A 24,125-nucleotide genomic window follows, 5' to 3' on the forward strand; every position below is an offset into this window, starting at 1 on the left:
TGGAGAGCAGGTCCACGTGAGCTCCTGTGCCGATGCAAACTGAGCATTCACGACAGTGCCTGGTACTCCTGTAGCCCTTGACCCTGTGTTCACCAGGAGAAGGAAGGCATATTCCACACTGCAAACTAAGAGTTATTTCCTGAGGGGGTAAACAAATTTTTGAATTTGTTCAATCGCCCCTCATCATCAGTTAGAAAATTGCATTAGCATCATAGTAAATCATTAATGATTGGGCTCCTTCAAGGAACCAATGGGTTTGTGCATTCCCAGGGACTGGTAATCCCTGAATGCAAAATAGCCAAATACAAAAACTGGATTTTTACTTAGAAACGGCAACACCACCTAACTGAGCCAAGCTGGGCTGACAAAATCTCCTCAGAACAAGGAGATCCCCTCAATTGAAGAGGAGATCCTGTGGATGGGGCTGACCCCATGCTGTGCTGATGGCTCCTCTGGGCTGGAGAAGGCATACATTTCCCAGGACACATTAGTGGTCTGTCTATAGGATGGGATTGCTTATGGTGACTAGTGGTGTTCTGGGCAACACTGTATCCTAATGTTATCCAGGTGTCTGCAAATGCCTCTCTTGGAGACCTTTACTTGAATGGTATTGAGCTGGATCCACTAAGTTGCTTAAGGGTGTGGCAGAGTTTTTCTTCCACCATCTTGTTCATCTAATCCAGTGATCCCAACCTGGGGCCATGGCAAATCTCAGGGGGGGGGCCACAGAAAAACTTGGGGATTTAGGGGACCACAGGTTCAATGAAGGGGGCCACCTTTTTTCCGCTAATAATGTCAAAGGGGGGGGGGGGGGGGGGGGGGGGGGGGGGGGGGGCAAATAAAAATTAAAGAGCCCAAGGGGGCCATGAGCTAAAAAAGGTTGGGAACCACTGATCTAATCTATACTGCATTATTGCTGCACTTCACTGACATTGGTTTAGTTATTTGGGTTGAATAAAAGCAATCCCAGAACAACCTCTATTCAAGGCAGCCCTAATGCCCCAGGCCTGCAGGTATAAAAGGAACCATTCCCAGAAAGCACATTTCACCTGTTTCAATGTAGAGAATTTTTCAAATTACTCGTAGTAATACAGAGTGCATGTCAGCCTGATAGAGTCTCTGTTTAAAGTCTAGGTATTGCTACTTGGACATGGCTTAGCTTGGTGCTGTTGCTTTGTTTGGAGTATAGTGATTAAAAAGCCCATTGAAGCAAGAGAAGCAAGAAAATAATCAATCATAAGGCCATCGAACAGTAAGCTGGCTAACTGGAAGGCCAAGTCTGGTGCTGTCTCAGTATGGAGTGTTGGAGAGGTAGGACTCAAACATCTTCAAGGCTCGCCTTGGTGCCCATTGTGGCACCATGTGGCCACATCCCTGGAGAGAAACAAAGCAGAAACAGGCTATCAACATTCCCCTAATAACAAAGGCACCCAGAGCCGTCCACTGTGATCCCTGTGTCTGAACCAAGAGATGTTCAGGATGACACCAATCTTCTACTTTCTCGGGAAAGATACAAAATGCTGAGGAAATTCAGTGGGTCAGGCAACATCAATGGGGAACATGGATAGGTGACAGTTTGGGTCGAGATGCTGCCTGAACCGCTGAGTTACTCCAGCATTTTTTTTGTCTTTTCTTGGTAAACCAACATTTGTAGTTCCCTGTTTCTAGTTTCTTGGATAGGATTTCACAGCAAGCAAGAAGGTTGGTATGACCAATTCCTGAGAACTACAAATCCAGAAAGGCAGTCATCACCAACTAGTCAGTGGAATGATGGTGGGCAGTAAATGTTAGTCATCGGGGAATATGCAAATCAATATGTTAAATAGAGGGAGACACAAAATGCTGGAGTAACTCAACAGATCAGACAGCATCTCTGGAGAAAAGGAATAGGTGACGTTTCGGGTTGAGACCTTTCTTTCGACTGGCTGAAGTCCGACTTAAAGGGACTTACAGGGAGGTGTCAGGGTGTCATTACAGAAGACAATGATTTGGGGAGTTGGGTATAACAGAGGAATGTGTGGGACAGAGATTGGAGAATGGTGTATCCTATGGATCAGAGTGGGACAGATATTGGGGCGGTGAGTATCAGATGAGTCAGCGGAACAAAGAGGGGGTTATCATAGAGCTCAGAAAGGGATGGAGTGGATATCACATGGGTCAGAGTGGGGCCACAAATGCTTAACCTACAAAGTATTCTTACTTCTAATTAACTTGGTAGAGTGAAGAGGGAGGTTTGGTTACCTTGACAGTCAGGAAGGTGAGGTTTTCATACTGCTCGTAGAACCCAGCAATTTGATCATCACAAATCCATGGTTGGTAATCAACTGTTTTCTAATGATAAAACAGGCAATGGGTTACTGCTGCTGAGGAGAGCCCCTCTTGTAATCTCACCCTCCCCAAGCCCACAGGCACGAGCTTCCGACAGATGCACACTTATCCCACTGTATGACGATCCTCCAGGCTGTTCTGGGAGAGAGTTTCACACACCATGCTGGGGAGCTGCTGTGAACAGGGAGGGCCTTTGATGGAAAGGACACCTGATCAGTACCAGTCACTCAGCGCCTGGGGCCAAAAGCCTTTTGCAAGACTTTTCTTTCATTTGGTGACTGTCACAACATTCATCAGGCCATCCACCGCACTCAACATTCATTTCCTCCACCATCACCAGTGCACAAAATCTGCAATTGACACCATCAAACACCAAAACCAGAGTGGAAGCAAATCCTTCTTGATCCTGATGCACAGCCTGAGAAGAAAACTGAATGGGATACTACCTACCTTCTGATTCAGTGACCGCACAAACCAGTTGCCTCCTAGAAAGTTGCAGGCCATGTCTGTATCTCCGTTGTAGACCAGTACACGCAGACCCTTGCTGAGGAGTTGCAGGTAGAAGGTTTGCATGCTGGTGTAGATACGGCCATAGGTTTCACTAATCTCTTGACTGCAAATGGAGCAGATGAATTATAAGAGGTTACAGTCAACTTCATAAGTACATCAAAATTAATCCAGGTTCAATTGAATTTTATTGTAACAAGTTCAAGAGTGATCTGAGCAGTTTACAATTTTGATTGGATAGACCTTTGGTTACCAATAAAATACAGTCATGGGGGTGGGGGGCAAGATTTTATTGAATGTGTTCAAGTTGCTGAGATTTATAGATTTATAGAATTGTACAGAATGAAAACTGGCCTTTTGGACCAACATGACTAAGGCATTCCCTTTGTCTGCATTTGGCCGCTTTCCCTCTAAACCTTTTCTATCTATGGATATGTCCAAATGGTTTTTTTTTAAATTGTATCCGCCTCCACCAGCTCCCCTGGCAGCTTGTTCCATACACCCACCACCCGGGGTCAAGGAAAGAGCGTTCACGTCGCGGCCCTGTTTCCACCAATCTTTCCGCCACCACGCACAAGGAGCACAAGAAGCGCAAGACAGACGCCATTGTATGCAGATGCCGAGAAGTGCGTTCAGTCTAATATTAGACTTCCCTATCCTGGGTAAGAAGTCTGTGACAATCCTATCCACACCCTTTATCTATATCACTAAAAGTCTGATCTTGACCACTTCCTGGTGTTCTGTATATTGATTTTAGAAAAAATGCTGCCACTTACGGCTGTGATTTTTGGCCATCTTACTCAGAGTCCCCCTCTGCTGCGCAGGACCAGAGGATTTTTCCCATCGATGAAAAATAAAAGAGTTATCAGTGTTTAAAAAATGTTGAGATTCTCTCTCTTGAAGGCCACGCCCCTTCCGGAGGGACTATCAAACCCAGAAGTGTTGAGTGCCTCAGTCAGTCTCTGCAAGATGGGGGAGCGAGAGGGTCATGTCTCTCAGTCTGAGCTGTGAATAACACTGAACACATGTCTACTAAACTGTGAGTGCCCTTAATGTGGTTTGAAAATGCTTGCTAAAAGTGTGTTTTGGTTTGAGAATGCTAAAGTTTCCTTGCCTAATTGAAAAGTTGGTTTCAGAATGCTAAAGTTGCCTTGCCTAATTGAAAAGTTGATTTGAGAATGCTAAAGTTGCCTTGCCTAAGTTGCCAGACCCCCCATCAGTCTGAAGAAGGGTTTCGGCCCGAAATGTTGCCCATTTCCTTCGCTCCATAGATGCTGCTGCACCTGCTGAGTTTCTCCAGCATTTTTGTGTACCTTGCCTAATTAAAGTTGCCTTGCCTAATTAAAGTTGTCTTGCCAAATGCAACAGGTTTGTTTTGAAAATGCGCCTTTTAACTGTGCCTTATTGAAAAGTTTGCAACAGTTTTTGGAAGGAAAAACCGTGAATAAACGTTTTATTAGTTCAGGACTGTGTTTAATGCAAAATTGCCGCACATTCCGTGACTTCCGCATAGTGGAGAGGTGGCGCTGAGTGCGGAAGGCCCACAATGAAGACACCACCCTGAACCGTTTGAGTAATTCAAGAGAGCTTACTGCCATGTATATGGTGAGTGTGTTTGTTGAAAGTTATTTAAAGGACGTTTTTCTGTAGCAGCAGCTATAGTGTTTCAGAGTAAAAATGGCTTTAAACGTTTGAATCATTCGGTTTAGATACAACTGTGTTCTTATTTTCAAACTTCTCACACAGAGTATATGGTTAATAACAGGATTCAGTGTGCTTACCACATTCTGAAGTTACCTGGCATTTTAGTATTGGGTGTGTGTGTGTGTGTGTGTGCGCGCGTGTGTGCGTGTTCTCAGTGACTGAGCTGCCAAGAATCCATTGGTCCCACAATGTCCATATTAGTGCTCTGGAAACCAGTCCCTTCGGCCCACAACACCATGCCCCCCCCCCCCCACCCCCCCCACACCCCCACACACACACACACTGGCCAACAATATTGGAATTGGTGGAGAGGTGGAATATTGCGTTAGGGGACCAGCCCTCCTGTGTGAAACTGGGACCCAACGGGTCCCACTTAGTCTAGTAATTTTATAAATTCCCATAAGATCAACCCTCAACCTTCTTCGCCCCATGGAAAACTGTTCCAGATTCTGTAATCTCTCATAAAGATGGCAGTACAGGTTCACATTGTGAACCTTTCCTGTAACCTCTCCAGCTTAATGACATCCTTCCAAAAGCATGATAACCATAATTGTACACAATGTGCACGGTCAGTTAGAATCAATGTTTAGTGCAATCCTAACTCTTGTCCTCAATCCCTTGGCCAATTAAGGCAAGCTTACCAAATGTCTTCTTCACCACCTTATCTCCATGTATCACCACTTTTGGAGAACAATGTACTTGTGCTCCAAGGTCCCACTAGTCAACCACACTTCACAATGCCCTGCCATTCACCGTGTATGTCATGGCCTGGTTTAACTTTCCAAAATGCATAATTAACGATCCCGGGCGGGTGGGGCTGTTGTTTTATACCCTGCATATCTAACCCATGAACTAACCATAGTTGTGCATTAATTAATACAATAAAAGCACTGTTTTAAGACAGGCATGAGAAAGATAAACCAGTGAAATAGACCTTTAACCACCCCTCTCTTCTCCCCACTGGTGCATTGGTTTCCTCTCAGAGCCCAAAGACATTTACAGCTGTAAATTGCCCCTTGTGCGTATGTGCATAGTAGAATCTGGGAGGGGGGGGGGAGTTGATGAGAATGTAGAAAGAATAAAAAATGAGATTGATGTAGGATTAGTGTAAGTGGATGTTTGATAGTTGGCATGGACCTGGCGGGCCGAAGGTCCTGTTTCTATGCTGTTTATCTCTGACTGTTTGCCTTAAAGAAGGTGACTAAAGTGTAAGTAAGGAAGGCATTAAATGGGAGATTTGCAGATTTACAGTGTGGCTGAGTTTGTGGTACAACATAAAGTTAGGGATACTAGTCTCCGCAGAGAACGTACGAGGCATAAAGCAATCATCTTGTTTCATGTGGACATGAAAGATCCAATGATATTGTTAGAAAGTACAGGTAATTTCCCCCCGATGTTTAAATACATATTTCTTCTGCCCCAGTCAACATCACTATAGGGTATTCCAGTTTACTTGCTATGGAAGAGACCTGGCTGGGCACAAATGTAATATCACCCAGCCTACATTAGCAGAACTGTTATACTTCTTGATTATGTAGCATGTTTGGACATCACAAGGGCATGGAAAGCACTGTATCTAAGTTAGCTGTGCATCTAAGCAATGACATATCCTGTGCACATGCTGTTTCGAATGTACTAGGTGTCCCCTTACCTGCAGAGCTCCCAGCCCTGGACATTTGCTGGGATGTGCAGAGCTGTTCTCACATCAGCACGATTTAGCCAGGTCCACTGAGCTGTGTCATTGATGCACGGAGGAGCTTGGTTTCTGGATGCGTCTGCAGTCTGGTAAGAGAGGGAGGTGGTAACGTAAGTGATGTGTGAATGATGACAGGGGAAACTTTTGTTCGATAACAGATACAACCACAGCTCTTCACAGAGTAGTAAGTGAACTCATTTCAAAACCGTTTCAATAATTAGAAGCTACAGTACTTAATACCAAGATAAGGAAATTTATATGAGACTACGTACAGAAGGAAGGAGTTTGGCCCTGTGGGATTTTTCAGGATGAGAGTTAAGGGGAAGGGTTGGACTCATCAATTCTACGCAGTGAGTGTGTACGAAGCCATTAGAATTCAATAGGTGCGTGAATTTGGGCCCCATATCTGAGGAAGGATGTGCTGGTGTTGGAGAGAGTCCAGAGGAGGTTTACGAGGATGATAGGGTTAATGTATGATGAGCGGTTGACGGTACTGGACCTGTACTCGCTGGAGGTACACAAAAATGCTGGAGAAACTCAGCGGGTGCAGCAGCATCTATGGAGCAAAGGAAATGGGTAACGTTTCGGGCCGAAACCCTTCTTCAGACTGTACTCGCTGGAGTTTGGAGGGGAGAGGGGAGATATTATTGAAGCTTACCGAATTGTGAAAGGCTTAGATAGAGTGGATGTGGAGAGAATGTTTCCACCAGTGGGAAAGTCTAGGACCTGAGGGCACATTCTCAGAAAAAAAGTATGTACCTTTAGAAAGGAGATGAGGAGGAATTTCTTTAATCAATGGGGGGGAATCTGTGGAATTCATTGTCACAGACAGCTGTGGAGGCCAGGTCATTGGTTAATTTTAAGGTGGAGATTGACAGATTCTTGATTGGTAAGTGTGTCAAGGGTTATGGGGAGAAGGCAGGAGAATGGGGGTTGAGAGGGAAGAACAGATCATCCATGATTGTACGGCAGAGTTGACTCAATGGGCCAAATGCCCTAATTATTTTCCTATGATTAACGAATGGGAATGACCTTTTAGAATTTTATGCAATAGGAGTGCACACTGAACGATTAGTCCATTGGGAATTTAAACAATGGAGTGTATGGGAAGATAGTAATCCTAATTGGGATTAGAAATGGGAAATTGAATTGGCAGGAATTGGGCCTATTTGAATTTTATACAGTGGAGTGCAAAACAAGGAGTTGAGGCCAATACCAAGGTGCATCTGGATACTGGGTAATTTAGTATTCTAATAATCCAGATGCCTGGACCAATGACCTAGAGATGGGTGTTTAACTCTCATCTGTGACGTGAACCATGCATCATTTATGTTGCCATTTTGAAATTGCAGTATAAAGGCAGTGTTGGTAATGGAGACCAAAAAAACTGCCCAATAGTTGTAAAACTCGAAATTAGTATCTGATACTTTTAGGAAAGGAAATCTGTACTCCTTCACAGGTCTAGATATTATTTGTATTGGTTTATTATTGCATGTGTACAGCAGAAAACATTGTTTTGCCTGTAATCTGAGCAAACCATACCATACACGCAAATATGAGGTAGTGCAGAAGAGAAAATAACCAGTGTTATCGCTACAGAGAAAGTGCAGACTACAAAAATGCAAATGTCACAACGAGATAGATTGGAAGATTGGAACTAAACCGTACCATATGAGAGGCCATTTCAAGAGTTGGATAACAGCGGGGAAGAAATTGTTCTCGAATCTTACAATTTTAGGGAGAGCAGTTGCTTTACCAAGCTGTGATTTATATTGTTGCCATAGTAATGTGCTGGTTGACTCAGAAACGCTTTATTTAAGGCCATTTTGATTCTGAGTATTAAATCCCAAACTTGGAAGTGGATAGCAATCATAAACATGTTAGATAAGTGAATGAAGAGATTATATGAAAGGGTTAATGCTCATTGGAACTAACATTGTGAAAGCAATGGTGGAGACATTAGCCTCATATTTTATACTGTTTGGAAAGGAGGTGGTGCTTTGGTATTTTAAGCAGAATAGGAAAAGGATATTTCTTACCATCTGCAAGTCAAACTTATAAAACCGGAAGATGTTCTTCATTTCTGCATCGAATCGTCCAAAGTATTTCTGTACACCCCCAGCACATTTCATGTACAGTGAATACAGATTGAGTCCACTATTGTAGATGACCTTGTTTACTTCGTAGAGCTGTTAAAAGAAAAATAATATATTTTTTCAGTTCTATTCAAATACCCATCAGTTCATCTCCTTGATGCAAAATCTGCATTCCTCCCCTTTCACAATGTCCTACATCCAGGCCAAAGACTTGTCATATACTGAGAAGATACAGGCCACCGTTTCACACTACACACTGCAACTTCTTGATTTTTGTACTCTGCCTGTATGTAAAATACTGTAGCTTGTCCTCCCATTTTCAAAGGTGCATGGGCATAATCCATAATCACGCGTAGGGATTACACATGATTGGGGATTATGTCCATATAGGCAGAGTACAAAATCAAGGAGTTTCCAATGTGCAGTGTGAAAGTATGGCCTGTATCTTCTCAGTCTGATTATACAGTAAGCATCATAGGAAAGAAGAATAGGCATTTATTCTTAGTCAACTGCCCAGCATTCATGAGCAAAAAATAAGCTGCCGCAGGAAGCATCAGGCAGCATCCATGAAGGAAAATGGACGTTGTTTTGGATCGGGATGACTTCTCATAGGAGCTTGTTTTTTACTCCAGGTTCCAGCATCTACAGTCTCTTGTTCGGCCAGTACTCATCTCCAATCATCACCAAATATGGATCAAATAGTCATTGCTGTTTTTAGTTCATATTTCACTGCCATGTTTACAACAGTAACAATGGACATATTTAACAGAGTGTAAAGTGCTTTGGCACATTGAGGTTTCAAAAGCACCATGTTAATGTTTTTTAAACATGCACATTGTACAGTATTAATGAGCGGATGGATTATAACGGAAAGTGAAAAAGAACCTACTGATTGTTGGCAGTTATAGTCATTGTTTGTGTTGAAGTTGCAAGATCCATATGAACAGCAGTATGTATTCAGGTTAGCCCACACCCTTAAATGAGGGGGGAAAAAAAGAGAGATAATGTCAACTCAAATGTAGCATTCAACTGTACCAGGCCAAGCATCCTTACTATAAGGGGTTTCCTTTGCATTAAGCTCATTTTGCAGTCACCATTGATCACCAGTGCATCTTATTTCCTTATCTCAGCAGACAGGAGATGGTGACTGTTTTCCATTGCGGCACCATATTGTTTAATGCATATAAAACCCACTAATAGCAAATATTCTATTATTAATATCAATATTCTATTATTAATAGAATATTCATGGCACAATGGTACAGTGGTAGAGCTGCTGCCTCACAGCGACAGTGACCCGGGTTTGATCCTGACTATGGGAGCTGCCTGTGCGGAATTTGCACGTTCTCCCTGTGACTGGTGCGTCCTCCCACATTACAAAGACGTACAGGTTTGTAGGTTAATTGCCGCGAGTGTGTAGGATGCGAAAGTGGGATAAAATAGAACTAGTGTACAGTGATCGATATTTGGCATGGACTCAGTGGGCTGAAGGACCTGTTTCTACGCAATATCTCTAAATTAAACTGAACGAAATCACACTGAACTAATACAGTTCTGGATAGTTTAGTGCTTGGCCGAAATTTCAACTGATTCCGATATAAAACAACCAACTCGTTGTTTGATTTTTCCCACCCCACACATTAAAAAAACAAAACCAGACAGATAATCCAGAATCAACCTAGGCACTGGAAACAGCAAAGGCAGAAACTGCCTTCTTAACCGTGCAATGTCCTCCTTATACACATTTGGGGGCTTGTTGCAAAATTGGGAGAGCTGTCTCACAGGCTGGTTGAGCAGTTCCTTACACAATTATACTCATGGGATCATACCTTACAGTCAACATCCTAGACAGCATCATCTCTTTCTCTGGGGATGTCCTGTCCCAAAGGCAAGACAGACCCAGCAGAGGTGGTGAAACGGTAGTATACAGTTTTGCAGGAACTGCCTTGGGAGACCTTGACATTGACTTTGGATCCCATGAAATGTCATGGAATCAGGTTGGATTTGGTCAAGGAAACCTTCTACTAATTTCCACTCACCACCTTCCCTCAGTTAATGAATCAATACTACTCCATGTACTGTAGAACACCACCTGGAGGAACCACTGGGAGTGGCAAAGGCAAAGAATGTACTCTGGGTGGAGTCTTCAATGTGCATCAGCAAAAGTGACTCGGTAGCACCACAACTGACTGAGATGGCTGAGTGCTTAATGACACTGCTGCCAGGCTGGTTTTAGGGAACTATCAAGAGGGAAAAACCTACTTGATCTCCGCCTCACTAATCTACTTATCTACTTATGGTGAATCTGTGGAATTCTTTGCCACAGAAGTCTATGGATGCCGTCAATGGATATTTTTAAGGCAGAGATAGATAGATTCTTGATTAGTACAGGTGTCATGAATTATGGGGAGAAGGCAGGAGTAGGGGTTAGGAGGGGGCAATAGATCAGCCATGATTGAATGGCGGAGTAGACTTGATGAGCTGAATGGCTTATTTCTGCTCCCATCACTTATGACCTTATGAAACCTTATTGATGATTTTTTTCTACAAAATCTAAATATTGATTGTCAGCTTTTACCAAAATAAACTCCAAGGTTCTCAATGTACCAACATAAAATTGTTGTGCTGTAATTATACCTTCCATTACAGTGCAGGTGGTGGCTTCATTGGAGAAGAGGTAATTATAGTACTAAATATGCTTTCTATTATAAATGTTGATGGAGGAATATATAATTGAGTTTAAGGCAGAGAATATGGGCAGTCATATCCATCTTTTATACATTGCTTTCACTTTTGCACTTGTCCCAAGTGTCTTCCCTTAAATACTTTGTTCACCTTGTTTTCTTGCATTTCCCACTACAGATGGTAGAACATGTGAGGAAATCCTTAATGGTTATAGGATGTATATGGAATAGGGACTGTGGGAAAACATACTCCCTCTCCCAAATACTTATGCTTCCTTGCTTTTCCATCTTAATGTATTCCTTAGACCAGATTCTTCCTTGGGACTCTCCCTCTACTTTAACTCTTCACTGATAATTTTACTTATCTACGTTATCAAGGATGTCATAAGGTTAGAACCCTCTAACTCACCCACCAATCATAGCCATATAGCACAGAAACAGGCTCTTCAGCCCATCAAGTCCATGCTGACCCATGTATTAATCTCTACTAATCCTATTTCTCAGGACTTGGCCTGTGGTGTTCCTTGCCTTTCACATACTTGTTTAGATTCTTCTTAAATATAGTGAGAGTACCTGTTCCCACCATGGCTCCCATGCTGGAGGTAACACTGCCTTGATGTTGGTCAGAATAAGAGATCAACTCCTGAAATGGGAAGTCTGAAGGTCTCGACCCGAAATGTCACCCATTCCTTCTCCCCAGAGATGCTGCCTGGCCCGCTGAGTTACTCCAGCTTTTTGTGTCTATCTAAGGTTCATCGCACATTGGACGGGGCTGCCTAGCCATTGACACAAACTGATGAGAGAGGGTGGGGGGATCCCTTGAGACTGATCTCGCAAACCTTTAGTATTCCCGATCTGGATGTTCAAATATGATGCTTACGTGTCCCCGATAAGTCCATGGTAATACGCAAAGTAGACGAGCGACTGATCATTGTAAAATTCGCTGCTCAATCCATTGCCAATACCAAATCCCTACAAAATAGGACACAGTGTCATCCTAGTGTTAATAAACTAGACACACAGTTCACACACAGTGCTTCGAGAGTACTTGCATTTTCCGACTATAGGACAAGATCAACTTTTTGACATGGGTGGTTGTGGAGCAAGAGAGACCACATGGGTTTCCCTCAGGCGCTCTGGTTACCTTTCACATCCTTAAGGCATGCGGGTTGTAGGTCACTGTAACTTCTGGCAATTGTGTAAATAAGTGGTTGAAACTGGGTGGAGGGAGCTGATGGGAATGTGGGGAGAATAAAGTGGGTAAGGGTAGGATTAATTTAAATGGTTGCTTAATGGTCAACATAGAATCAATGGGCAAAAGGGCCTGTTTCTGTGCTATTTGTCTTTTTTGTTCTCGGAATAAGAGAATAAACTCTCAATCAACATCACCCAAAACCATTTATCTGGTGAGGTATTTTGTGGGAGCTTGTTCACTGCTGTGTGTCTCCCACATTACCATACTTCAGTAAGCATTGAATGTCATGGGAACGTGAAAACAACCTTAGGAACCTTTCTTTCAGAAGATGTGGTTAATGGTGCTGTTGGTGTACTCCCCCACCCCAATGATAACCACACACACGCATGCACACACAGAGGTGTAGGAGGGACACACAAGGAGGGATAGTAGCTCTGACAAGCTGAAAGTTAGCTTCAGTCCTGCCTGTGATGGGCAGGAACAGCCCACCTTGTCAGTTACTGGAAACAGACCTGAGCCTTTCCTTCTGCAGATGTGAACCAAAAGAAGTAATTCAAACAGTTTCTAAATAAATCCGGAGAGACCACATGACTGGGGTAACCAGGACCTCAGTGTCAGAAAGGAACTTCATACTCTACTTACATCAGAACCACACAGAGTCTGTCTCTAATACATGGCCCAATTTATTTGAGCAGATGTCAACTATCTGAGACTATAGGACACCCTATGCCCTAAATGTCTAATGGAGTGAGAGCAGATTTCTCTGGATAGATGGCCTCTTGCCACCAGTACTGCCAAAGAAGAGAGTTATGCCCCTGTCCCATTTAGGAAACCTGAACGGAAACCTCTGGAGACGTTGCGCCCCACCCAAGGTTTCCGTGCGGTTCCCGGAGGTTTTTGTCAATCTCCCTAATGGTAAAAAATGGTTTCCGCTTCTTCTATGTTCCGGTGATTATTTAAAAAAATTCAAAACCGGCCGCGACTAAAAATAGGTTGCCGTTTTAAAAATCGGTAATTTTTTAGTCGAAGCCGGCTGTGATGCTAGTTGAAGGTAGTTTAAAATGGCAACCTATGTTTAGTCACGGCCGGTTTTGAATTTTTTAAAATAATCGCCGGAACATAGAAGAAGCGGAAACCACTTTCGACCATTAGGGAGACTGACACCTTGGGTGGGGCCAAAGTCTCCAGAGGTTTCCGTTCAGGTTTCCTAAGTGGGACAGGGGCATAACTGGTCTCATTATCTCATTTCCTATATGGGATTTGGCAATGCAGAAACTGGTTACTTGGTTACCCGCAGTTGCACATCAAATTAATTTATTAGTTGTAGGATGCTTTGGGATGGCAGTGAAGTGTGCCCACACTCTGTTCTCTCATACCATAGAGTTGTAAACAGGGGACAGTGATCCTGACCATAGTTTGGACACAATATCCATTTAATAACAGACAGAAGAACAATGGAAAGAAGGCCATTCATGTTGAAACAAAAAACACAATGAATAATGCCAGGCCTGGATAGAGTGGATGCAAAGAGGATGTTTCCACAAGTCAGAAAGTCTAGGGTCAGAGGGCATAGCCTCAGAATTTAAAAAATGTGCATTTAGTAAGAAGATGAGAAGCAATTTCTATAGCCAGAGGGTGGTGAATCTGTGGAATTCATTGCCATAATTGGCTGTGGAGGCCAAGTCATTGGGGATTTTTAAAGGGGAGATTGACAGGTTCTTGATTAAAAGGTTACAGGGAGAAGGCAGAACAATGAGGTTTAGAGGGAAAGATAGATCAGCATGATTGAATGGCAGAGTAGACTCAATGGGCCGAATAGCTTAATTCTGCTTCAATAACATGATCTTATGAATTTATGAACATATACCTTGAAGTTAATATTGGCTGGACCATTTGCAATATTGAGACTCAACGATGGTCCATAAACACCACCATAGCTTTCAGCAAACACGTAGAATTCATTCTTTGCGAATCCAGGGAACTTTTTGAAGAAATCCTGCAGGGCCAGGTAATTGTTCTCTGCAACCTGTAGGAATGAGGTAGGGTGAATAAAGATGTGTGGTTAATATTATGTTGATAGGTCAATGATCGATAGAAAGTCTTTTCCTGTTATCCTTGGGATTAAGTTCCAGCCATGTCAAGAATTCCAAATTCAGTCAGTAGCATTCTTGCCTCAGGATTAGAAGCTTTTGTGTTCAGGTTTCACTCCAGGGAGTTTCATCCTGACCAAGACTTCAAATGCCATCATTGAGTAGTGCGTCATGCAGAGCTTCACAATAAACAACTCCATTAATAAATTCAATATTGACACAAACTCTAAAATGAGTAAAACTCTAAAATGAGTTTGAAGAGGGAAAATGCACCTATATTTTTGTTTGAACTATTTCATAAGTAGTGTGGTGCAAATGCAGGTAGTGTAGGAAAACCTAAGGGAGACATTAAATAGTTGTTTGAGAGAGAGTGCACTCAAGAGAGACATCACCTTTTGGGTCTGCCAGATTTTAAAATATATATAAATTAAAATGTATACTTTCTCATTCAGGATTAATGAAAGAACCTAAAATGAATGTACCTACCAGAGATAACAGGATAAAATTGTATTTTTCCACACACTAAGTGAGAGTTCTTTGTGCTTGTTATTTGTATAACATTTAAGTCATTTATAGTCTGTTTAAACATTGTTTGTTCCCCAAAGTAGTTCACACTGTGCCTATTTAGTTCCACTCCCAGGATACCTAGATAAATGCTGCTCCCTTTCTTGGGCACTGAAAGCATAGTTGCTCGATTGGGAGAAATTAGAACTGGGGACGGGGAGGGGATGGGGAGGGCATTTAAACTGATTCATTTAAGAGAGAGGAGGAGCGTCATCTCCGATGACCATGAATCTTTGTAATTATCCACCCAGAAAGATCGGGTGGTGGTGTCACTGAATGTATCAAAGCTGCAATACAATTTTGAATAAAAGGAACGGGGATTGTGAAAATATGGAAAAAAAGTGTAGTTGAGGTCAAGATCAGCCACGATCTTACCAAATGGTGAAGCAGGCTCAAGGGCCATATGGTCTCCACCTGCTCCCATTTAATTTCTCCTTGTGCCAACCACTGGTCTTACAAATGCACAAGCTGCAAAGTGAAAGGACCATGATAGGCCGGTTAAAGTAGTGGTCATTACAAGATCCACCATGGGTACTGACCTCTGAAGGAATCTACAGGAAGCGATGCCACAAGAGGGCAGCATGTATCATCAAAGACCCATTGTACTCTGGCCACAGCACCTCATATTCCGCATGGGCAGTCTGCACCCCAGCGGCTTGAACATTGACTTCTCCAATTTCCAGTAGCCCTTGCTGTCTCCTCCCCTTCTCAGCTCTCCCTCAGCCCTCTGGCTCCTCCTCTTTCTTTCTTCTTCCCGCCTCCCCCCCCACCCTGCATCAGTCTGAAGAAGGGTTTTGGCCTGAAACGTTGCCTATTTCCTTCGCTCCATAGATGCTGCCGCACCTGCTGAGTTTCTCCAGCATTTTTATCTACCCACATCTTCTTCTTGCTGTTACTATTGGGAAGAAGGCACAGGAGCCTGAGATCCCTTACCTCCAGGTTCTTCCCAACAACTATCAGGCTCCTGAACCACGCTGCACAACCCTAACCATTAAACTACCTCAGCACTGAATCTGCACCACACACTTTGGCTTGCACGCCCATGGTATGCTTGTCTAGAATAACTGACAATTTATTATTTTTTTATATGGTGTGTTATTGGGTTTAATGTACCTGTAAAGCTGCAGCAAGTAAGAATGTACTTTTTTCCGATACTGCTGCATACAACAGTTAAATCCTCTTGAGATGCCGCTCATCTGAGCATGAAAACATATCCCCTCTTAGGAAAAACCTCCATCTTAGTAACAAAGGTGGACTTGCACCATTACCTCTCGAGCAACAATCACCACATGTTACTCCACGTACGAAGTGTGGAAAAACATCTTTCAGAATGAGTTACTGCAGAAATCACAATGGTGGGAAGGCTACAAAATCAGTGTCGGGATGATAGTAGAACCATTAGGGAGGCAGGCGAAAAGGAGCAAAGGCTGAGATATTTGGAGGAAAAATCTGTCAAGTAGAAGAGACTGGAATGCATTAAGAGTCCTAGGAGAAAAATATCAGTCCACATCAACTTGATTGGACAGTGAGCACCAGCTGCTCTATTGGATGCTCAGTGCGATGTATTCATTGTTGAGTACAAGTAGCAAATGGACCTGAAGGGGCAGGTGACGTGTAACTTGCATTGTATATTGCTACTCCTGTTTCTGCCTTAAGTGGTGACCGAGCCCACAGAACCTGGGATGTTCTGACAGACCAAAGCCAGGTAGATCGGCCACCTTACCTCTTTATCATTAGTGACCCAAACACGATAGCTCACGATCGGCTAGCCACGTTACCTCTTTATCATTAGTGGCGTAGTTTCCACTGTCAGAGTAGGAGAAGCCAACCCCAGCCGGGGACTCCAGGTACAACATGTTGGCTACCTTATTCCAGCTGTACTCGTTAATGTAGAGTGTGCTGCCATCATCGTTCACCTGAAAACAGACACATCATGGTAAATGCAGTTCAAGTTTTCTACCCGATGAAACAACAGCCCAAAGCTCACACTCCCAATCCTCGTCATTGGGTCACAGGAAGACCTACATGTAACGGTCCATTTTCAGAGAGGAATCCATCCAAGGAGCTGCACCCGGGTCCACCATTCAGCCACAGGACCAGAGGATCTGTAGTTGGGTCTCGCTGAGACGTCACAAACCTGAAGGACAGAAAACACAGTAAATAAGGATGATGACAGAGGACTCTGCAGGACCACAGACAAGTGAGCAACTCGTCTCACAGTCGCCAACTGGACGTGTGACGGAGGGACATCCATCAGGTCCACTTCTCCTCTTCCCCTCTGATGGCACCAATCCTGTCAACACCCGTGGCTTTTTCACTACCCGTGGCTGTATCTTTTTTTCCCAGGACAGGGAAGTCAGCATGGGTTTAGGATGAGAGCAAAAACCTTTTAAGAGATCTGCAGAAAGGTGAATATTTGAAATGAACTGCCATAAGAGGTGGTGGTTATAGATATAATTACAACATTTAAATGGTATTTGCACAGGTACTCGAATAGAAAAGGCGCAAAGGAATACGGGGCTAATACAGGTAACTGGAATGACCATAGATAAGCATCACGGTCGACATGGATGAAATGGGCCGAAAGGGCTTGTTTCTGTGCGGCACATTGCAATAATTCTATGAGTTGGTTTCTGGAGCAACAGCCCATTTGCTCTTCGTGATTGAGGATGACTTACTTTTACTCTAAATCATGTTAATCTGAAGAAGGACCCCAACCCAAAATGTCATCTGTCCATTTCCCTCCACACATACGACCTAACCCATTGAGAACCGCTAGGACTTTTTTTTTAAATTCAAGATTCCAGCATCTACTTTCACTGGTTTTGTGTGCTCTGAGGTGACTAATGCGGCTAACATGGGAACTGCAGACACGTGCAGAGATGGGGCAGATAGTGTCTAATGGTGGGAAGAAGGAAGTTGGTGAAGTGGTGCACTCCTCCTGCTTATTAAGCAGTATTTCTGTGTGCTCCCAATGTAAGGCCTTGCCGTTCTCAATACCATCTTAAATGAGTAGGAAGGAGCTGCAGATGCTGGTATATACCGAAGATAGACACAAAATGCTGGAGTAACTCAGCGGGACAGGCAACATTTCTGGAGAGAAGGAATGAGTGACGCTTCAGGCAGAGACCCTTCTTCAGACTGGCAGCCTGAAGAAGGGTCTCAGTGCAAAATATCACCCATGCCTTCTCTCCAGAGATGCTGCCTGTCCCGCTGAGTTACTCCAGCAGTTTGTGACTATCTCAAATGATCTCTCTTAACTTTGAACGGACTGGGCCTGAGATAGTAGGGCTGCTGCCTCACATTTTCAATTATACCGATTTGATCCTGAGCTCCAACGGTGTTGTCTGGAGCTTGTACATTTCCCCTGTGACCAGGTAGGTTTTCTCTGGGTTATCTGGTTTCCTCCCATATCCCAGGTCTGCAGATTCATTGACCAATGCAAATTTCCATTAATGTAGCTAGGTGGAACAATTGGTGGGAGGTGGATTTGTTGGGAATATGAAGAATATTTTTTTAATGTGTTTTCTTTGTATCGTTGGCCCATGTACAGTGGGCTGAAGAGCATGTTTCTGTGCTGTATAGTTCTACATAAGGCATCCAATGCTAAAAATAAATTACTATTATCTGACAAGAAAATCCACTTGACGTACCCAATCCTGATCATGCTTCTTCGTCATATTTCCTCATTGAAATTATCTCACTTGATCCAGCTCAACAAAACATGTATTTCCCTGGATATTAAGGATCCTTCCTGCAATTGTTGGCTCCTTTTTTCCACAATCTTCAGCTTTCTATAGTTCACCCTGTATCTGACATCTAATATCGGCGGCTTTAGCTCAGTCTTAGAGCAGTTTGCTCCGAGTCAGAAGGTGGTGGCTGGATCTTGTGCCACAGACCTGAACACAAGACCCAGCCAACGCTCCCATGTTTTACTGAGGGACTGGCATCCAGATGAGATCCAATTAAAGATCCAATTGTATTAATTTGAAGAACAGGGAAGTTACCCCTGGTGTGTCCTGGCTTATTTGCTTCTCAACCAACATCACTGAAAACATTGAGACACAAGGAACTGCAGATGCTGATTTTCAAAAAAAAGACACAAAGTGTTAGAGTAATTCAGTAGGTCAGGCAGCATTTGATCCAAAACATCACCTATCCATGTCCTTACTCCAGCACTTTTTCAGTAAACACATTACATGGACTTAATCACACTTGCTATATCTGGAATCTTGATGTGTACAAATTAATGCTGCATTTCTTACATGATAAAAGTGACTAGACTTCAAAGGTCCAAAGTTAATTGCAAACTGCTTCCAGGCATCCACAGTAGTGCTCTATAACTGAAATTATCTTTGCTTTCTCTTTCTCTTATTCTGGAAATGTCCTTCACCAAAGGCCAGTCTCTTCCTGCTGAATGACTGATGTTGCAACCGGGGACGAGAGGAAAGCTTGTTCATTCCTAAAGTCCTGCCAGTTATAGTTTACATAACTTTTGATACCTTGTGACCACAACTACAATGACGTTAAAGACAGGTCAGGCTGTCCTTTCGACCTGATAGTGTACCAAGGTTACAGGTTCTAAGCACCACCAGTTCCATAGAAATCCGAGCCTGTTACGACTATTGAACTTCTGTGGTCAAATTTAAACATCTCTACGTTGCAGAAAGACTTGATGCGTGTAGATCTGGGAGCATCATGTTGAGAAACTCCTGACTCAAAATGTACTTAAGGCAACTTCCTCAGCTTGACAATTTGAGATTTCTTTAAGCTTCTAGTTTGTAAACTCTTGTATTTTGCAAATGCAACGCATGGATGGGTTTTGAAGACCCACTTTCTCTGTCACTGGTGTCCTGGTACAAGACTATCTCAAGGTGCACTGCAGTAACACACAAAGATTATTTTAAATCATTCTCCCACCAATCTCCCATCACCTCATCGTCCCATACACTTTTTCTCCCTCCCTACATTTTCCTTAAGTAGCCCCTTCGTCTCCTCAAAAACCTACGTGTTTGCAATTTGCAAAATACCACAGAAGGGACGTCTCATAGCCAAAGGGAAAGGAGTGAATTAGTGCCCACACTTAGATTAAGCATCAATCAGACTTTCCTAGTCAGTCAGTGTTGGTTATTTACTTGAGAAACCCTCAGGGAATTCGGTTTACGCAAGTTTTAAATCGGTAGGAACAGCACAGCTATAATAGCACCCTCTGCCTCATTAAAATCAGCACAAATTCCATTCTGGCAAAAAGGGTTAATTCTCCACTGACAACACTCACACCTCAGAGGCAAGGTCTTGTGGCTTTTAAATTCCCAGAATGGGCTTTGAATACCTAATACAGACAGAGACTCCCATGTAGCTACAAAAGATCACTGCACCATTGGTGGTGCGGCATTTTAGATAAACATTTTCTCTTTGTTCAAACAACATCATGGAAGTTCTCCTTGGTGTCCTGACAAATGTTTAGAGTCATAGAGTTATATAGCAGGGAAACGAGTTGGCCTTCAGTCCAACTCGTCCATGCTGACCAAAGTGCCTACCTGACCTATTCCTATTTAGCCCATACCCCTCCAAATCATTCATATCCATGTACAGGTTAATCACTGATTTTCTGGCAACTGATGGTCCGCCCACCCCTATCCGGACAAAAATACGAGAGCTCTGTTGAAATTCCCTGAGCAGCCGCACATGCCATTGTGAGTGGCGAGCGCTCTTTCCGGCCATGTCCCTCCATCATGAAAGAGTTATTTGTTTACATCTAAACATTGAAATCCCTCCTTGGCCTTGCCTAATTCTATCTCTACTGGCTCAATGTTTAAGCTTTGTGTGTAACAATCTGCCTGGCCCCTATGCACTACCCCACAACCCCTCCTCTACCATTCTGACTTACCCTCTGGAATTGTGAACTTCCTGTTAAGCTTTCTCTAATTTACTGGGCACCTTTCAAAGGCTGCTTCCCAAAATCCCTTTTCAACTATACTCTCAATCTTCTCTCCGAACTGTTTTGCAAATACAATACAGTAAGCCTTCAATTTAACAACCCCTTTATAACGGACTTCAGATATAACAGACGGACCTGTCGACCCATCCCTAGCTCACACCATCTCCCATGCTGTTTAGAGCGCCGGGTTCCAACCCCACTCCCGACTCGCAAGCCCTTCTTCAAGTCAGAATCTGTGGAGAACACGAATAGGGTGATTTCACGAAAGGTCACTGGATCATAGATCCTCACCCACGTGGACGCAAAATTTAACTGGGGTACAAACGTCACTTGCGGTACATGTTATTGATGCTGGAAACGCGTACTTTCACACCCGTTAAAAAACGCGAAAACGGCCCGTTTTTGAGCTGTAAATAACTGTGCCAGTCGGGGTGACCGTGAGGCACAGTTATCTTACTTTAGAGTCCAGAAGATAAAGAAAAACGAAGGTAAAGACAAGGGGGAGCTGAAGGGGCAACAACAGCGGAAGTGTTTAGCAAACATTGGCCGTGGAGATATAAAGATAGAAAATATCGGGAATTATCACGTTTGCTCACTGCATTTCATCAAAAGTAAGGCATTATGTTTTATCTTTATTAATTTGTTATATAAAAAGTTTTAAAAGTGAGAAATCCATCATTAAAATTGCAAAATCTTCCATGGTTCTCAGGTGGGTTTTAACATGCAAAAAGAAAATGCTTCTGAAGCTACATTTACCATTTAAATAATCGTAAACCATAAATGCGTTTTGAAATGAATTTTACTCAGATGCAAGCTAAGGAATGGGATAATTGTCAGCTGTTAATTGGACAAAATCAGGACATTTTATTATTATTATCCAATTAACAGCTGACAATTATCCCATTCCTTAGCTTGCATCTGAGTAAAATTCATTTCAAAACGCATTTATGGTTTACGAGCAGGCTTTGGCGGTCGAGTAGGGAGCGGCCAAAGTCTCCGTCGACAGCAAGAAACAGCAGCAGATAAGAGTGGAAGGAGCCCCACGGGTATCTCTGTTGGTGATGGTGACCCGAAGAAACGTTGTCCTCAGGGGCTACAATGTGAGCTGCAACAACAGCTGTGTCACTGGACCACAAGGTGAATGAAGAAGCGCTCGCTGGTGGACCTTGCTAATCGGGAGTGGCGTCGGAAGCCAGGGCTCTAAACGGCCAGGGAGACGGTGGGGGCTGGGGATGGGTCGGCAGGTCATTCCATTCACATTCAGTTTACATTTTATACTTTCTGGCACTTAATGGTACTTTAGACATGGGAGGGGTGTTTTGAACAGACCAGTGTTGGTCCAGAAAAACGATAATCCCGAAAGGCTCTGGAACCGAGGGTGCAGGAAAATCGTTCAACCTGTACATGTCTAAATTACTTTAATATGTTGTGATTGTTCCCTTCTCTATCATTTTCTCTAGCAGCTTATTCCATATAGCTATCGCACTCGTGTGAAAATCCTACCCCTCTCCCTTTAAACCTATGCCCTCTAGTTTTAGACTCCCCACCCTGGGAAACAGACTGTGACTTTTACCTTTTCTAGGCCCCTCATGACTTTATATACTTCTATGTCATCCTTCAGCCTAGTACACTCCAGGGTAAACAGTCTCCAGTCCATCCAGCTCTTCTTATGACTCAAGCCTTTTTCCTAGTTAATCTAGTTTTAATCTTAGATGAACTACTTCACTGTCCACTGGACCACCAGTATCAAAGTCACCTGCAGACACACTAACTTTTTATCTCTCCAAAAGAACAGATTTTTTCCTTGAACCATTGTGAAACCTTATGATGCACAAATTGGCTGCTGTGTTTGCTGCAATCAACGATAAGTACATTTCAGAAGTATTTCATTAGTTACAAAGTAGTTTGTGACACTTTCAAATGTGACTTCCACCACATGAATAAACCTCTCTTTCTGTGTTACTCTGACACTTAAGAATAAAAAGAAATGCACTGTGCGTAGTAGCATTGAGCAAGTTACTGATAGTTGGAGATTTTTCCTGGTGTGCCCATGCCCAGTTTTTGTTCCATGGTAAACCTCTTATGAATTTTTGGGATATCCTATGGGACCGACCAGTCCAAAGGCTGGAGAACACTAATGTAGATTTATGATCGAGTACTACATTGTCTTTTAAATGACATTAAATATAGTTCCCCCCCCCCCCCCCATCAGGTCAATGTAAACAATCCCATGATATTATTTCAGAGAACCGGGGAATTCTCCTCGAGTTTTTGTTAATATTTCACCTTCAACCAACATCATCAAAAACAAATTGTTTCAGCAATATTAGAATTAACTACACTTCAAAAATCCTTCATCAATGGTAAAGAGCTTTGGCATTGTAAAATGTAATACATAAAGGCAACTTTCTTTAATGAGGAGCCTTGGGCTGGGAGTCTCACCTGGATCAGCCCCTCATGGAATCCAGACATTAACCCCCCTCACTCACCAATAGTGCAGATGTATGCCAGGACCTGCCTCCAGATACCCTGACCACTGCTTGAAGTTGATCTTGGTGTTCAGACCAGGCAAGGAGAAGACTTCATCTTGGGCGGGTTGTCCCAGAGTGCCACCTACACACAGTAGCAACAAGCACCAGAGCATTGTGACTAACTGGGCAGACAGTAAGCAAGAGCAGCAACAGTCCCAGAGGATATCTGGGGAATGAAGCAGTTGGGTCGGCGGCTCATATATATATATAACTGGGCTCAGAATACAAACAACATATGATTGCCAGCAACTGATAAGCTTCTCCAAAACGGGCTAAGACACAAGGTGGTTCCTGGAGACATGCCAGAGAGATACGGGCATTATCAGAGATTGTGAGAGAGATAGAAAGGCCCAGGAGTAAAAATAGACAGACAGATTAATTTGCCCAGCACTAGGAATTACAGACATACCATGAGTGAGGTAAACAACCCTTCCAATTCTAGAGGCTCCCCAAACTTTTTGGACTTTTAGAAAGTCATCTCACATAAATTGTAGAGACTGATGGGCCATCTCAATTCTTAAGATAGCTCAAATGCCCCATTACATGAGGCAGCCCAAACATAATCCCAGCCCAACCCCAGAACAGGCCTCACTATCTCAATCCTGGAGTTGCAATATGGTCAAAAGATGAGAGGAAAAAGCTCTGCCTACCCAATCCTAGAGGTTAACCTGACCCCCCCCCCAACCCTTCAGGCAGCTCAACCCCAATAACTGTAGAGGCAGCCCCTCTCAATCCTAGAGACAGCTGGCCATCACAACCTGCCCTAATCCTAAAGGACACTAACTTGGA

The 24,125-nt window shown here is 43.3% G+C and overlaps 1 protein-coding gene across 1 annotated transcript; it reads right to left on the reverse strand.

The window, feature by feature from the left end:
- Positions 1 to 836: 836 nt before the first annotated feature.
- LOC116982985 (lysosomal protective protein-like) lies at positions 837 to 23,449 on the reverse strand. The gene is made up of 11 exons (XM_033036518.1): positions 23,295 to 23,449; positions 16,890 to 17,001; positions 16,643 to 16,780; positions 14,078 to 14,236; positions 11,896 to 11,987; positions 9,221 to 9,305; positions 8,275 to 8,424; positions 6,191 to 6,321; positions 2,779 to 2,941; positions 2,242 to 2,331; positions 837 to 1,374 (listed from the first exon to the last, which is right to left on the reverse strand). The coding sequence occupies exons 1-11, from the start codon at positions 23,447 to 23,449 to the stop codon at positions 1,291 to 1,293; spliced, it is 1,359 nt and encodes a 452-aa protein (XP_032892409.1). The 3' UTR covers positions 837 to 1,290.
- Positions 23,450 to 24,125: the final 676 nt, after the last annotated feature.

This window comes from Amblyraja radiata, chromosome 17 (assembly GCF_010909765.2).
Source record: "Amblyraja radiata isolate CabotCenter1 chromosome 17, sAmbRad1.1.pri, whole genome shotgun sequence".
NCBI classification, from domain to species: domain Eukaryota; kingdom Metazoa; phylum Chordata; class Chondrichthyes; order Rajiformes; family Rajidae; genus Amblyraja; species Amblyraja radiata.

Bases quoted from the DNA above. Each gene is read 5' to 3' on its own strand.
- LOC116982985 (XM_033036518.1), bottom strand. From the start codon at position 23,449: ATGCTCTGGTGCTTGTTGCTACTGTGTGTAGGTGGCACTCTGGGACAA. The intron at 17,002-23,294 runs GTGAGTGAGGGG...TCTGTCCTTCAG, and splicing joins GGCATACATCTGCACTATTG to GTTTGTGACGTCTCAGCGAG. The intron at 11,988-14,077 runs GTATATGTTCAT...CCTATTTTGTAG, and splicing joins CAGCCAATATTAACTTCAAG to GGATTTGGTATTGGCAATGG.